Source organism: Rhipicephalus microplus, chromosome 7, assembly GCF_043290135.1.
Source record: "Rhipicephalus microplus isolate Deutch F79 chromosome 7, USDA_Rmic, whole genome shotgun sequence".
NCBI lineage: Eukaryota > Metazoa > Arthropoda > Arachnida > Ixodida > Ixodidae > Rhipicephalus > Rhipicephalus microplus.
Genome location: NC_134706.1, coordinates 53,040,576 through 53,056,257, shown reverse-complemented (window position 1 = coordinate 53,056,257; position 15,682 = coordinate 53,040,576). Strand labels below are relative to the sequence as shown.

General features: G+C 46.4%; 1 protein-coding gene across 1 annotated transcript in view; it reads right to left on the bottom strand.

The window, feature by feature from the left end:
- The window catches only part of LOC119179876 (uncharacterized), a 67,807-nt gene extending 57,494 nt beyond the window's left edge, over positions 1-10,313 (bottom strand). The window contains exons 1-5 of the mRNA XM_075870000.1: positions 10,095-10,313; positions 8,275-8,360; positions 7,554-7,706; positions 5,101-5,200; positions 2,891-3,152 (exon numbers count right to left, since the gene is read on the bottom strand). Of these exons, the coding sequence (XP_075726115.1) occupies positions 2,891-3,152; positions 5,101-5,175 (337 nt within the window). The 5' untranslated portion in view covers positions 5,176-5,200; positions 7,554-7,706; positions 8,275-8,360; positions 10,095-10,313. The remainder of the gene's footprint in view (positions 1-2,890; positions 3,153-5,100; positions 5,201-7,553; positions 7,707-8,274; positions 8,361-10,094) is intronic.
- Between the last annotated feature and the right edge of the window lie 5,369 nt (positions 10,314-15,682).

Below are 15,682 nucleotides of genomic sequence, written 5' to 3'. Positions count from 1 at the left end.
GTTCTGGCCAATTCTGGCTCTTCGCAATCGTCTCGAATCGGTGAAGGTACGCGTCAAGGTCGTCCTTCCTTTCATCAAACGCCACGAGCAGCTTGCTTGGGTTCAAGCGGAAGCCATGATCTTCCCGTTCACTGCTTTCAACTCTAGGTTGGACGGGAGTTTCACTTCGCTGTTGCAAACGGAGTCGCTCGAGTTCTATCTCGTGCTGTCGCTGCCGTTCCCTTTCCTCTCTTTCTTCTTTCGCCCTCTCAGCTGCCAGTCTTTCTCTCTCCAGCTCCAACTTCAATTGCTGCTCTCTTTCTTCTCTCGCCCTTTCGGCTGCCAACTTTTCTCTCTCCAACTCCAACTTCAATTGCTGCTCTCTTTCTTCTTTCAGCTGTCGCTCCTTTGCCTCTCTTTCTTCTTTCGCCCTTTCAGCTGCCAACCTCTCTCGTTCCAACTCAGCTGCTTTTTCTTCCTTGGCCCTCTCTGCTGCCAACCTCTCTCTCTCCAACTCAGCTTCTTTTTCCGCTTTGGCTCTTTCGACCGCCAACCTCTCTCGTTCCAACTCAGCCGCTTTTTCTTCCTTGGCTCTCTCAGCTGCCAACCTATCTCTCTCCACCGCCTCTTTCTCCTTCTGGCTTACCCACTTCCGTAGTTCGGCGCCAGAAAGACCCATCTTCTCACCAAGAGCTACTAACTTTTCGAGATCCATTGTGTCTCGCAAATAAAACCTTGCCGCGTGCAAAAAGTATCTGCCTAAATCAGTCTATCGGAACACTCCCCTGCACTCGTTAACGAGAACACTGAACAACACACAAAATCGTTCCGATAGCACTATCAACAACTCGAGGCTCTTTCCCACTACTTTGGACACACTGTGCACCAAAAGGTCCTGTATCGCGGACGCCAGATTAATTGTCACACCTGTCCCGTTTATTAGGGAGGCGATCGCCGGGCTAGTTCCAAGAGCCGAAGTATCGGCCCCCCGAACCGCACCACGAAAGCGTGGACAATTTAGAAGTGGTCCTTATTGGTGCGCCAGCGGACGCCGGCTGTGGCCCAAAGAACAAGTCAGAGTCGAGAGTTGATAAACAAAACAAATATTATATTCTCAAAAATGGCAGATCGAAAACAATACACAAGAATGCACACTCCACAATAGTTACATACAATACGTCACCAATCAGACAACGTACTACACAGTACAATCAGCCACACTCAAAACAACGGACACAGACAACAATACGCACTACAATGCAGTCGCATGCATTGAACAACCAAGACACTTAAGGACTAAAGAGATAGAAAACCTATTCAGTCCAAAGTCCTTGGAACAAAAGTCTGAATGATACTCTTCCGAGAATCACTCACTCAAAGTCGAGAATCACTCACTCAAAGTCCAGCGTTGTTGTCGTTCCGTAGTTCTCGAAGTTTCTCTTCCAGGAAACCTCGCGTCCTCAAATGGCCACTCTCCAAGCTTCAAACTTCTTCGCCGGAAATCCGTCGGCTTCACACACGCAGCTGTTGCCCGCGTCTTCGCTCGATAGCGGTAAACCCACGCTCTTGCCTGTAGCTCGAGCCGTCCCTACGGACCAAAAACTTCGCCGACTACACGGCGGACTCTCTACGCACTCTGGCGCTCACTTCCGTCTCCTCCTGTTCTGTCACTACGGGCAGAACCTTCGCCGACTACACGGCGGAATTCCTACGCGCTCTGGCGCTAACTTCCGTCTCCTCCTGATTTCTCGTCTCGGCTGCTCGGTTAAATACCTTGCGCGCGACTTTCCAGATGTTTCTCGTCATTTCGTCGGCGCGATACGCAGCGAAGGCTGGGGAGAGGCACGAGACGGTTCGACTGCCCTCTCTGGAGGATGATTCACTCGGTCTGACCCCGCCTCCTTCGTTCTAGAAAAATCGCGGCCTTGCTGGGCCGCCGATGTGGGGTGAGGAGGATCGTCTGCGAAGCCGTGCTTCTGCGGGGAGAGCGCGCGCCCGGGGGCCCTGGATGTTTGCTTTCTTTTTTTTTCTTTTTACCTCGCGGCGTTTCTGCCGCCCGTTGTCGCAAGGATTTGGCGGCGCGCTCTTGTTTAGCGCTCGTTCTGTGACAGATGGAATCACACGAGAACAACTGTTTATTGTTCCTTTGGAAATCTGCACCAACTATTTAGTTAATTGAAGCGCAATAAACGATACAACAAAAGGTGAAACATACGGCATGAAACGGTTCGCCCTGTGTATTTCTTCGTTTGTTGTCACTTTGATTGCGCTTTATTTCACCAAGTACGCATCACCAAATGGCCCAAACCTATACTCTTCTAATTTACCAACTAGCCCACTTTTCAGAGCTCATTCCCTTTTGCATCCCCCTGTCAATGTTAATCGTGGCTACATTATTTATTTATTTATTTATTTTAAGTGAAGTACCCTCAAAATAGATACAGTTTATTATAGAGGGGAGGGGCACATGCGCGATTATATGTAACACGGAACAAAGTAGAAAGGGATAGCGAGGGAAAAAAAACAACGATGAAACAAGTGAGTACAGTACCAATGAACAATAAAGACAAAAATTGAAGGGTTACACCTATTTAAACACTGGTTAAACGAACCATACCACTCGATTGAGTAAACCAGGTATGAATTAATAATAATATTACCAAAAAGTAAAAGGGCACGAGTTCATAGCCCGAAACAACAAGAAAAAAATGCATTCCTGTTTGCGACTCGGTTCCGGTGAACAGGGCACTGACAAAGCATGACACAGCAACAGCACCGGCTACCATCTCACGTGACTCGTTCTGCTTTCCTTGTCTTTCCCCTGTCCGTGTCCTGCTCGCCGTTGTCAAGTTACTTATCAATAAATAAATCGAACAAACCCAGCTCTCTACGATCGTCGGCTATTCCTTACCCGTGGAGGTCGTTCTCCGGACGTAGTCCAAGAGGGCAGGTATCTCTTCGTGGCGGTCGCACCACCTGAAGCAGTCGCACGGCACGCCGTGGTGGAACCAGGTGGCGGTGCCGTTGGCGGTGAAAGCGGCGTCGACTTCGATCGAGTTGGCTCCCAGGCGCATGGCTTCGTCCACTTGCTCGATCGTGTTCACCATGTGGGCGATGTTGTACACGGGCCTCCGCACGAAGCCTCGCGGTATGACGTACGCGGAAAGTGACTGCTGTATACAGAGATGAACAGGATGCAATAGTAACTATAAAGACGGGTTGACTTTGCAGGAAAAAATAGGAGACAGGAGAGATGGGAGTTCGGGAAGCCAACTAGCTCAAAATAATCGGTATACCACCCTATACTGGGAAAATGAGTCCATGGATGTGAAAGTTTATGGTGTGCTGTAGAAAATCTTGGAAAACAAAATGTGCGCCAGTTAACCATAAACAGATTTTAAGAAGAAAAGTATCCCGACGCACTCAATGATTACACGTGCAAGTCTGCGTTGCTGAGTATTGCTTGGAGTTAGTCACACTATTTTTGTTCTTCCTGATTCCTTAATTGGGCACAAATTTTCCAGCCACAAGTCTGCACAAAAAATTTTAATATGTAAGCTGCAGATACGTTCGCAAAAGCTCCGATTAGACATTTTGTAACGTTTCACCTCTTAAGTAGCAATGCTATCTGAGGTTGTATGCCGCAAAATTAAGGGGTAATTATGACACGCGCAGTAGGAGAGTGATCCGGCAATGTCGACGATCTGGTGTCCTTTGACGAGCACTGACATATCATAGTACCCGGGACTCTAACACTTCGCTTCCATCCAAATGCGGCTCGGCTGCTGACCCGCAGGTCGCGGGTTCGAATCCCGGCTGTGGCGGCTGCATTTCCGATGGAGGCGGAAATGTTGTAGGCCCGTGTGCTCAGATTTGGGTGCACGTTAAAGAACCCCAGGTGGTCGAAATTTCCGGAGCCCTCCACTACGGCGTCTCTCATAATCATGTGGTGGTTTTGGGACGTTAAACCCCACATATCAATCAATCAATCCATCCAAATGCGGCCACATCAGCCAGCATCGAACCGGTGACCTTTTTTTTAATCTACGAAGCATCGGTGTTTTTTTATTTACTAGCGACGCTCGGGAAATATAAAGAAGAATCAACACGCGACATCGCCTCTTGCGTGGCTATGCGCGCAAGCGGGCGTGTCACGTGGTACCACGTGGAATGCCTTGACTGTGACTAGAATCAGCTTGGGCGCCCTTTATATAGTAGATTTGGTTAGCGGTGGAAACATTTAAACTGGGAAAAGATTCTAAGACAGATCGGTACTCTAACTGTATACAGAATATAATGTGCATGTTCGGGGTGGTCGGTATGCCATACAATTGATTGATTGATTTGTGGGGTTTAACGTCCCAAAACCACCATATGATTATGAGAGACGCGGTATACCATCCGAGATTTGTTTTTAACCAGGGCTAGTGCTTGTCGCATTCTTTTCGCCTTTTGTTGCCGAAGTCTTATTTTTTTTTTTGTGTGTGTGCTAACAACAAAACATACATAGCGAGAACTAGGGTGTAGCGATAGGTTTACCTCGCAAGTGTTTCGGTGATAACAAATTGATCAAGTCGGAGAGCGAAAAAAGAACAGAAGTCTGAGTACTCGCATGCACATTACAACACTATTATCAGGTATATACCTTTGCGAACGTCCTTTACATACGACGTACTTTGTGAAACCGAGTACTTTCAGTGTGGCACTTACCGGGTTTCAAAAAACATTCGGCTCTTCTAGATTACCCAAATCATACCTATATATTTGCTGAGACATATAAAAACATCCGCTTTGCGACAACAATTATGATACGCATTTTGTCCTTCGCGGTACAGTCTAGCGGACTGCACTGTCGCCCCTTGTCTAGTAAGCGATTCTTCGTCATTATAAATCATGAGTTGAAGAACAAGGCAACAGATCTCGGCCCCGTGAACAACAAAGCAAGCGCCATAAATCTATTCTGAAGCAGCCAATGACTTGGAAGCTACTGAAATGCCCCCGATATCTACGTAGGCAGTAGCAGACATCGCAAAACGTGCAGTAACGTCGCTGAAGATGTAAAAAAGAGGGAGGGGGGGGGATGGAATGGCAGAATTGACACCAGTACAAATGCCGGCTTACCCTAAGGACACTGCAGAGAACAGCGGCGAATGCAAAACACCGCGAGACACTGCATCCTTTGTGCGCCATCAACATCGTCCTGGCGCTTGTCTTGTGGCTGCTGCGAATGTAGCGACATCGAAGCAGCGTCGCCAAATCGAAGTGCAGGTGTCAAAATGATGAATGTGCTCAGAAGACTACAACATAGAACTCGCATAAAGTAAGTTGTGTCCAAAATTGCCATGTCAAGTTTATTTCATAAACCTAAACCTGCCAAATATCACTGGCCTGACCATAAGCGTGCGCAGGGCTTCCCATTTGGAACGGGGGGGGGGGGGATAAGCAGTGGTTCAACGTCACCACCCTCCTTCGATTTCTTGTTTGATCCGAGTTCGAAAGGCATGCTTTGCGATGAACGAAAAAAAAAGTCAGCACTAACGTACTTCTGACGTAGCCTACCCTGCTCCCTGGCTTGCCGGGAGTAAAATGGCAGATGCACAGTTATTTGAATTCAACATCAGGGCCCTTACGTCACAATTACGTGATGCACAGGGAAGATGCGAAGAAGCGCGCAATGTTCTGAGAAGGAATGAAGTAAACAGAAAGGGAGGAGGCAGGGAGGTTAACTTGAAATACTTCCGGTTGGCTACCCTTCAATAGGAAATTAGGGAAGGTGAATAGATGGACGAGAAAGAGAGAGAAGAGGGAAGATAACAATACATTGATGAGGCATTAGTGGTACCGATACTGAAACTGGGCATTTGTGAATGAGGGCGTTTCCGCGTTACTAAGTTTGCCGGAATGCAGCTTACTCTGAGGCGCTACGTCTCCCTTTGGGCCCGGTTTCTGTTCCCTACCATGGTTGTATGCCGAAAATTTGTTTTTTTTTCGGGTGCAGGGGGCACCTCTTTGATCTCAAGTGAGGGCCAGGCAGGGTCATTTTGCATTATGTTGCATGGCGGGAAAATTTTTGTGAGGAGGAGGGCGGGGAGGGGGGGCGGTTGCCATTTCCTGGCTCCGCCATTGTTCCCTATGGCATGCAGAGAAGTGTGTTGCAGCTCCACTAACATCGTCTGCTTTTTTGTTGGTCTAACTGCTATTTTTCTTCATTTCAAGTGGACCGTGAGTAGAGAGATCAACAGAATTTTCGTGGCGCATTGGCGTTTTCATGATGGGCCGTGACTCTATGACATACCGCGAGAACATTGGATGTCGACAAGGCAAGATCCTAAGGTGCATCACACCTGAAAACCTACGTGGATATAAGCCTGCTCTTCAAAAAAAAGAAAACGCGTGGCAGGTCCAACTGATTAAAAGAATTGGCGGGCTGCATCCCCTTTAGATGGTTATGGGTGGAGGCCTCACGTCCCCAGACTCCCCACCATTTGGGTCTTAGGCCCCTCAAGGTAAAAGATCTGGGCAGATATCCCAGGAACTTTCATGTTAGGAGGAGTAAGTCCTACGACTTCGCACGCAACCTACTACCATGTGGGAGTTTGATTATCCGACGTATATTATTTTCCTAAGTATTTTTATCTGCGTACACATTCGTATCTGTTCACTAATTAAGCCACAGAACACAAAAAGCATATTTGGGGTGTTCATGTGCCACACAACACGGCTCTTCGTATGTCTCACCTTGATTTGGTTGCGACTTTTATAATAATATTTAAAAAAGCGAGTGAGAAAAGGTGTCCTTTTGTCCCACAATTCTCAACATTTATCCAGTTACAGACGTCCGTTTGCATTGTTGACGCGCGCTAGGCTTTTTCAGGTAACCACCAGCCAGCTTGTTAAATGAGAAACCATTCTCAATAGGAAAGTGACGAGCGCCGAGTTTTAACGATACGAAATGCAAGCCAGCTATATGTCGATAATTGTTGTCGGGACACTGGCATGCACTTTCTTATTCCAGTTTTCATAAGAGGGCCTAACATAGTACTCTTGAAGCAAGGTAACGAGTTTTCGAGATGGAAAACACGTGGAAGACAAATAGGAATTCATGGTACGACGCAGAAAGATTTCCCGTTTGGTTTAAAGGAATACTGACACGAATTTCAAACATCTTCCGATTTTTCCTCGAGACGAATGCACTGGTTTGGAATAGCCAAAACGAACATTGTGGTGCTCGGGAACGCATCGAATGTACTTTTATTACCGCTACCTTAAAAAGACACCTCCGGTTTCGGTATTGAGCGATGGCTTCTGCGTGACGTGTCAAAACGTTGTGACGTCACGGCAAGACAGCAACCGTTATCTGCTCGTAGTGCACATAAATAACCACGAGTGAATGGTTGTCCACTCACTTTGACAGTGGCTCCTGCAATTTTCGCTACGCGCAGTACGCAGAGCCCGCAGTATCAGGAACCGCGTGCTTTCTCTGGTCAGGATAATGCCCATTGCAGTGGAACTGACTTGCAGATGCTCAGCGATAAACACGATAAAGTCAAAATAAAATATGTTATACGTGTTACCTGACCTTTATGTGAGGAGCGTTGATACTGCATCCAAGGAGACGAAAAATGCCCCTTTCACGGTATCTTCAGATCGTGTCAATACTCCTTCGACGGGTACTGACATCAGCCGTCGAAGCTCCGTCATAGAAATCTCCTGTAGCAGAGATTGCCCTGAGCAGTTGAGAGGCTCATTAAATGCTGTTGTTTTATTTTGTTACTAAGTGATTTTTTTTTTTTTTGAACGGCACACCTACTAATATCCACATAAGCGACGCCGTGGAGTCAGGCCACAGTTCTGGTGACCTTACGCACAAGGCTAGTTGTGATAACGTCCGGTATTGAAACATACAAGATGGCCGCTTGCGCGAAGCCAAAAACATTCAGAATGGCCTATCGTGCGTAACTAACAAAGCCGCACAGTTGAGCATGCTTGCAAGCGTCACAATATCTTGCGCTAGCACATGAATAGAAGCTCATACCGTGTTGTGACGTCAGAGAGCAGTAGGAACCGAAACTGGCTTTTAAGGATGTAATGGGCTTGTTGATCGTGAAACGTCGCGAAAAAAAAAAAGAGACAGACATTAAAGAAACGACGGGACACTACGCAATTTGTTCAAGGGGCACGCACGCTTACCAGTACACTTTCTATCTCTCTTCGGAAATCGACCTTTCATTTGACTAAAAAAAACGTGAAAGTTTTCGGGTCAGTACCCCTTTATACTGTAACGTGTAGATATACCTGGCCATGCGTGACGCACTTCGATGCTTTGTTACGGTCCCATTGTCCAATGATTCACCAAGTACAGGAACTCTGGCGAAAGAAAGCTGCGAACAGGTTTTTTCTTATGCATTCTTGAGCCAAACAATAATATATATATATATATATATATATATATATATATATATATATATATATATATATATATATATATAATTTTTTTTCTTGTTATCACGTTGATTTCTTTTAATTGTAGTGGATACGCGTACGCAAACAAATGCATGACGAAACGTTTGGCTTATAACGTATCACTAGCAGGCGGCATTGTTTTATAATTTTATAACGACTTGCCAATGTTAAGGTCGAGTGTAATTTCTACATATGGCGATTGCTTTTCTTTCATCTCGTCCTGTTTTATTGAGTGCGCGCTCTGAAGCCTACGCAGTATTTCAGTCATTTAAACTTCAAAGGATTAATCTTTTTGAGCCATTTGAATTTATTTACAGCTAATCAGGAATGTTCGTTTAGCTTAACCAATGTTTAGGCCTATCGCCTGTTCAGTTGATGTACGGCTTACAAAGGAAGCACGACATCATAAGCTCACTTCAGTTACTTACAAAACCCAAGAGACCCAAGAGGGCTACAATCTAGCGTTAGCACACCGCATCTATATATATCACCGACATTTCTTTCGTAATTATACAATCTGATCTTCGAGTGCACTCATGTGTAATTGTTTTATTGCTCACTCTTTCTGTATTGACGTTATCATTGTGTTCTGCTGATTGGCAGTCCTTCTCAACAATCGTTTACCTTTTCTTGTAGAACGTTATTTTCTGGCATTTCGTCTACGGGTCTTACAGCATGTGCATACATTCGTCATCCATAACTCTGCGCACTTGTTTCATGTCGATGGGTTTCTAAAACAGAGTTTCTAACCTCAAGTACAAAATGTCCTATACACAGCAGATATAGTAGTAAGAAATACTGCATTTCATCGAATACCAGCAGCCCTTATTGATATATACTGAGCACGCTTAGGATTACCTCTACAAAAAAAAAGTCAAGAAAACAAAGTTTTCTTCAATGGTGTAGCCAGGGGGTAGCACACCAGACCCATACCACTCCCCCTCCCTCCCAGAAAAAATGTTATTTTTGTTTTTCTTGTGTCATATACAGGAGAAAAATGACCATTTCAAGGGGGTGCCCTTTCTCCCGAAAAATATTTCTGCTACGTCCCTGGATAGCATATTCCTGCATATAACCCGCACCGTCACTTTGTAAGTACATTTTTGAGCATTTCTAGCACAGATTATTCCCGAAAAAATACGGTATGCCCGCTCCCACAATGTATTTCCGTTTTCTCTTATGTAAAGACAACATGAAACGCCTATCAACGACAATGCACCCTTAGGCTGCACATAGGCACAGAGTAAATCGTTATGAATTTTTTCACAAAACTTAAATTGCAAACAAAAAAGAAGCTGGTCTAGGATTTGGACAGATAACTTTTTTTACACCACTTGCGAAGCTTTCATTCTGAAGAATCCGTATTGGTCTGCTTTGTAGCTTAACGGCGACAAAATGGACTGAATATTTCGTGTTATGATTCTTGCTCGACCCTGCATCGTGCTCTGCAGAGCACAGTTTCTAAAAACAGACTGCCTTAAATTACATGTTTTTTTTTTTTGGCAAAATCAGTCGCGCGTCTCACACGCTATCATTAACCATCGTCAAAGAAAGTGGTCCGCTGAGAGATGTCATTAACATTAGCACAAGCCACATAAAGAGCACATGAAACATACACGCGCACTCACGTTAGACGTTTAGGCAAAACGCACCTGGTGACGTTTGAGGAGGGAAGCAATGCAGTGCTTGCTAAACTGCGAAGAAAGTGCTAAACGTGGAAGATCTCATCTGGAGCGTGAATCTTCATTACTATTTTCGAGCGGCATGCGAACCTGGATTCAGACTACATCTAGGCTTAACGTCACACGGACAAACACTACAGCGTCTACACGACGGCGCAAGCCCAAGTGACACTGCACTATATAAAAAAAGACGTTGCTAAACAGCACTTGCACAACAAAAGAAGCCGAAACGATTGTTCGCCCTCGAAAGCAAATACGACGGCGATTAACAATAGCCGAAAGCACCGCAACGACGCATGAACTCACATGTGTCGCACTTTCACGGGACGCGCATTGTCCTTTGAAAGCTGGAACCGAATTTCGCTTTGCCTTACAAACATGACAGTGCTTTACTCCATCTTGCCAGTTCCATGCAGTGCACGGTGCTGCAAATCATGCCGCACGTACACTATAGTGGCTAGAAAGCAACGTTGCTATAGAAACCTGCCCGAACGCGTCACGAGACGACAGCAGCGCCTCGCCTTTCTATAGGGGAGACCCGCTCAAGTTTGCCCGGCGACGCCAGCGCTTGCCTTTCCTCTGCCAGAAAAAGCGCACAACAGTAGAGTCTTCCGACCCTTCCGCTCCCTTTGGCTTCCACGAATTTGCGAAGCACGCGCTGCACGTGAAACGTCCCTCGTTCCGCGATGTCACCCCAACAGAAAAGGGGGTGACATCGCTGCGTCGTCAACTGTCACAGTAACCATGCAAACACGACGAGGTCGACTCCACCAGTGAAATTCTACCGATTCCCAAACCGATGGTGCGAAACAAGCAGATGACAGAAATGGATTAAAGCAGTGCGCCGAAAAAAGTATGTAAACAATTTTTTTCATAAAAATTAGCACGCGCACAATGCATTCAAAATTACGGGTGTTAATTCCTGCGTCACCGTTCCTCCAATTTAACGATTTACTGGGAGATGCACGTCCCCATCTTAAAAGTATAAATTTTCAACGCCCGTCTTTAGATAACTGTTAAAAAATAGCGAATAAATATTTTATGCTGCTACTATTATTCGATATTGTTGGGGACGTAGTAGTTGAAGCTGTGTGCACATGTGGTATTGGTAATGTGTTGTTATATATTTTGAAATCTACGCAGCGCCGACGGAAGTGTGTGGTTGCCAAAAGCTTGGACAACTATGAAAAAAAAGAAAAAAAATGCATTAGCCGTTGTTGCACGTCCGTTGGCAGATACAGTGAATTAGTTGTTACTGAGTGTGCAGGGGTAGCCCGAACAACACGGTGCATTTTTGATACGTGACCAAGATAAAATGCCTTTATAGAAATGTGCTCTTCCCCTGCAGATTAGACACACACAAAAAAGTTTCTCTGAAAGCTGGGCGCTCATCATGATGGTACACACGCTGTTCGTGAACTCAAAGTACCCGCGATGAGAACGGTGATAATGCAAGGAAATACACGCGAGATAGATGTCAATTATTGTTGTGGGTCAGAAAGAATCCCCTAATAGACCATTTATTTTTGAAGTGCTGTGTATATACAGCACGATAACTTGGGTGGGTGCTAGTAAATTAAGGTATCCCAACTAATAGCAGTCACAGCGCAAGAACCGCTTAACCTAAAGCAAGAGAAGCGGCCTTACCCATGCATCCAGTAACAAGCATAGTGCATAGTACACAGAGTAAACCAAATAAATCAGGTATGTAATTATGAACGTACAGAAAGTTTTATTCCCCTCTAACGTCGTAAACAGCGTCGTCTTTCACTTGCGAAACGCACTTCGCTCTGACGAGAACGGCGTCGTCTGCTACAACTTGCTTCGCTGCCCTTTACTAAATTGCTGCCACGAAAAAAAAATCCTCAATTGCGGCATCCTATTAAATGCGGACAGAGCGCATACATCATAACCGCGCGCGACGCGAAACTCTCAAAAACACGTGCAGAACGCGTGCAGCGTGCGAGTAAAGCAATGCGTTTTCAAGCAGGTTGAATGGGACAGCGGAGAGGCCAACACTCGAGTAACCAGTTTTCTCACCGCATTGACTGACAGCGCCACGCTCCGCAGCGCCTCCCTCGGCGTGGGTCTCCTCTATAGCGAAATAACTTAAAATTGGCCGAGTTCGTCTAGATTCATTATTTAGTGCGCCAAACTATAATCGGTTAAGCAAGTGGCATTTCCCCTTCAAAGAGGGATGCACACAAGCCTGCGCCAACGGGGCGTGTTACTCAAGACTGACGTCATGAGGGGGACGGCCGTTGATCCCGCCAGCAAAGAACATTGCCGAGAGCAAGAGGGGGACTATTTCTTATCTGGCTTAGGTGAGTGGCTGTCGCGCTGCGGTCGTCCGGGTGGGCTTCCCCCGACACTTTAAGGGGGTAAGGTAGGTGAGTGGTATCTGTCAGCTCTTACGTAATATTTTAGAAACTGTTACACGTACGCACACAAAATTTGACGGGCTCACAAAGAATGCCGCTGGTTATCACGTGGCACCTTTTTTTAAATACTTACATTGTTTATCCTTCCTATAGCTCACTCCTAAATTTTAAAGTTCAATATCCCTTATTCAATATGCCTTTATTCAATATACCTTTTCTCTGCAGTCACCGAAAGAAATGCAATGATATTCAACCGTGTTATTGTACAGACTCGTAGGTTATATCTGAAGGGGGAAGAAATAGGACATCTGTTCCGGAGTTTTTGCAAATAAATAAACAAATAAAACACCTGCACCCACAATGCCATAGAGGCAGCGTATTGCTGTTTAATTTCTTTACAGCTTCACTTTTTACAATTTCTTCAGTTTAGACGCTCTTCAATTTGTTGTCCCCTATGCATGCAAAGCTTCATCGAAATCAAATTGAATACTTTGTTCCGAAAGGTTCATTGAAATTGAGAAAAACTTATAAAATTCGAAATGAAACGAAGACTTAGGTGCGCATACTGCGTACGCCAGAAGGCGCGAGGCGCACATTGGAGCGGCATTTTACCACTTGTAGAGGCCGCTCGACATCGGGCTTCCACAGTTTTTTTTTTTTCCTTATATTGCAGTGAGTTTTTCGGTGTCGAAATTACAAATTTTTTTTTTTTGGTGGGGTGGTGGGAAGGGGTTTACCATAAGAAAGTTTTCCCTACTATACCATACCATACCATACCAAGTTTTCCCTACCATACCAAGTTTCCCTACCAAGTTGAATACGACTAAGTGCAGGAAAGAAGTGATCGAAATAACACGAGCGCAAACTTTCCCATGGTTTCTCAGAAGCAGGAACGACAGTTGAAACAATGCGGATCACGGCACCTCAACACAACCGCATGCTTAGTCGGCACTAGGCTAACTTGCGACGAGACATGGTATACTTCAGTGTTGTTCCTGCTTCAAATGAACAAGTTGGGGCTTAGCGCACGCGTTATTTCAATCGCTTGGTCCCTGTCTAGTGTTGCGCATGGATCGATGAACCTTTTCTACAGCGCATCACAAGTAATTATGTGCGACGCGATTTATGTGTAGCGCCCTGCTCTTATGGAGAAGCCCTCTTTTCCTTCCCCGAATACAGCTGTCATATAGGGTTTCGGAGGTGTTCGCTCAAGGCCATCACGACGGGGGGAGGGGGGGGGGGGGGCATTTCACTTCTCGCGATTGATGAACTCCGCGTTGAGTTGCCTCTCTCTCATAATCGACACCTTCCTAGCTAGCGCATTAGTGAAGTACGCCTTCTTGGCACATTACCCCCGTACACGTGGATGGGATGCGCGAGAAAGCTCACGCGATGAGATGCGATGCGCTGTTCGTCGCATTCATCTGAACGCAAGCACGGTATACGTATCAGACACCTCGTAACAAATGGTTTGCAAATACAACCATTTTGTTCCGGAATTTACATCCTAAACCAACACTATAATTACGAACAACGTAGCAGTTGAGGCAGGCCCATAGCCAGGAATTTTTTTTTCCTGGGAGAGGGGGGGGCACTTGCTGAAGGCCCTGAAAAACACCAACTTTTATTTTTCTTCAGTAACCCACCCGCCCCCCTTTCTCCACCTGAATTTCGGGCGGGGTGTACCACCCCCCCCCCCCCCCCCTTGGCTAAAAGCCTCAAAAGAGGGCACCTATGTCTAAGCACACGGGAACCTACCATTTTATCTCCACCTATTTAGGAACACCACGCATCCTTCGGTTCAGCAGGCGAGCACCGTATAACCACTGCAGAAGCGCTGGCCTAATCTATAGCTTTAAACGAAGTACATGAAGCAAATGAGTCTGCATCGTTCTTGCGTTCGGTGGCAGATATTCTACGTATAATTGACGCTGTCGCAGAACACCCGAGTTAACCGAAAGCCCAACATGTATACAGAGTCGGGGTATGGGCAGGGGCACAAGTAGGCGTGTGCACAGAGGCCGTAAGACACCCACTGTAATTGGAGACCTTGCTTGTTCTGTGAGATCATGCTGATGTAAGCATGGGGATCTTGATTGTGACTCTTAATTGGTTGCTGGGTAAGTCCGTTGCTCTGCGGATGGTAAGCAGTTGTGTTTCGAAGCCTATAGTGTTACTTAGCCGAAAAATTCACAGAATATTTACGGAGTGAATGACGAGTGCGGCCAAGCTTCGCGGGCTCTCAAGTCGGGATCCACTTTTGTGTTTGTTTCTCACCACCACCTCTGGGGCACGCCTCTCCAACGCATCCGTCCATCCATCCGTCCGTCTCTCTATCTACGATAACGGACAGACGGACAGGGTCGTTTGGACAACGAAGGAGAGGGACTGAGCCGCAGTGTAAGGAGCTTCGCCCCTAAAACTCCGTTTATAAGCAGCACAGTGGACGCTGTCCCTCCGCCTGTTAACAGTATATAGGGAGCACGATGACACAAAACGATGTGGCAGATCAACAACTGCGCTATCACACAAGCTCGGCTTAGCGTCTCACGTAGGCAGTTCAGTTGCTGTTGTTCGTGAGTAGCTTAGGTGGCCATGTGTGGGCTCGTCATGCTATTCGCATCTCCCTCGGAAAGACGAGGTAAGCGCGGCTCGTGAAACGGGTGTTTTAAATGAGAAGCATCTTATGTCAAAGTTCAATCCGGTGTGCGGCGTGACCACCCATACTGCGCATGCGCAACAGCTGGCCCAAACCCTGCCAGAACGTGCTCACGCGCTAGCGCGTTCCGGGCTTCCGGCCTGCGCAAAGGGCTTGGTAAGATGCTGTGGCTCCTCCCCCTTACACTTTCTCAGCAACCATGAGGTGACATCGGGGAACGAGATTCTGCAGGCGCGCGATGAAGCAAAACGTAATATCTTGAGGGCGTGGCACGTGCTAGCTCGTTGGGGCCTGCGTAAGTGGCGGAGTATGAGACTGGCCTCTCTCTCTTAGACCGGCATTAGATGCTTGCTGAGATGCTCCGGCCTCAGTTTCGTATATATGCATGACACACTCCATATCCATATTCCTCACTTTCACATGGGTTTCGACACGACGGAGCTTCTACAACTCTCAGCATGCGCCGAGCTTGAATGTGACAAACGTAGCTCTCCGAGATCTGTGGGAACAAGAGCGGA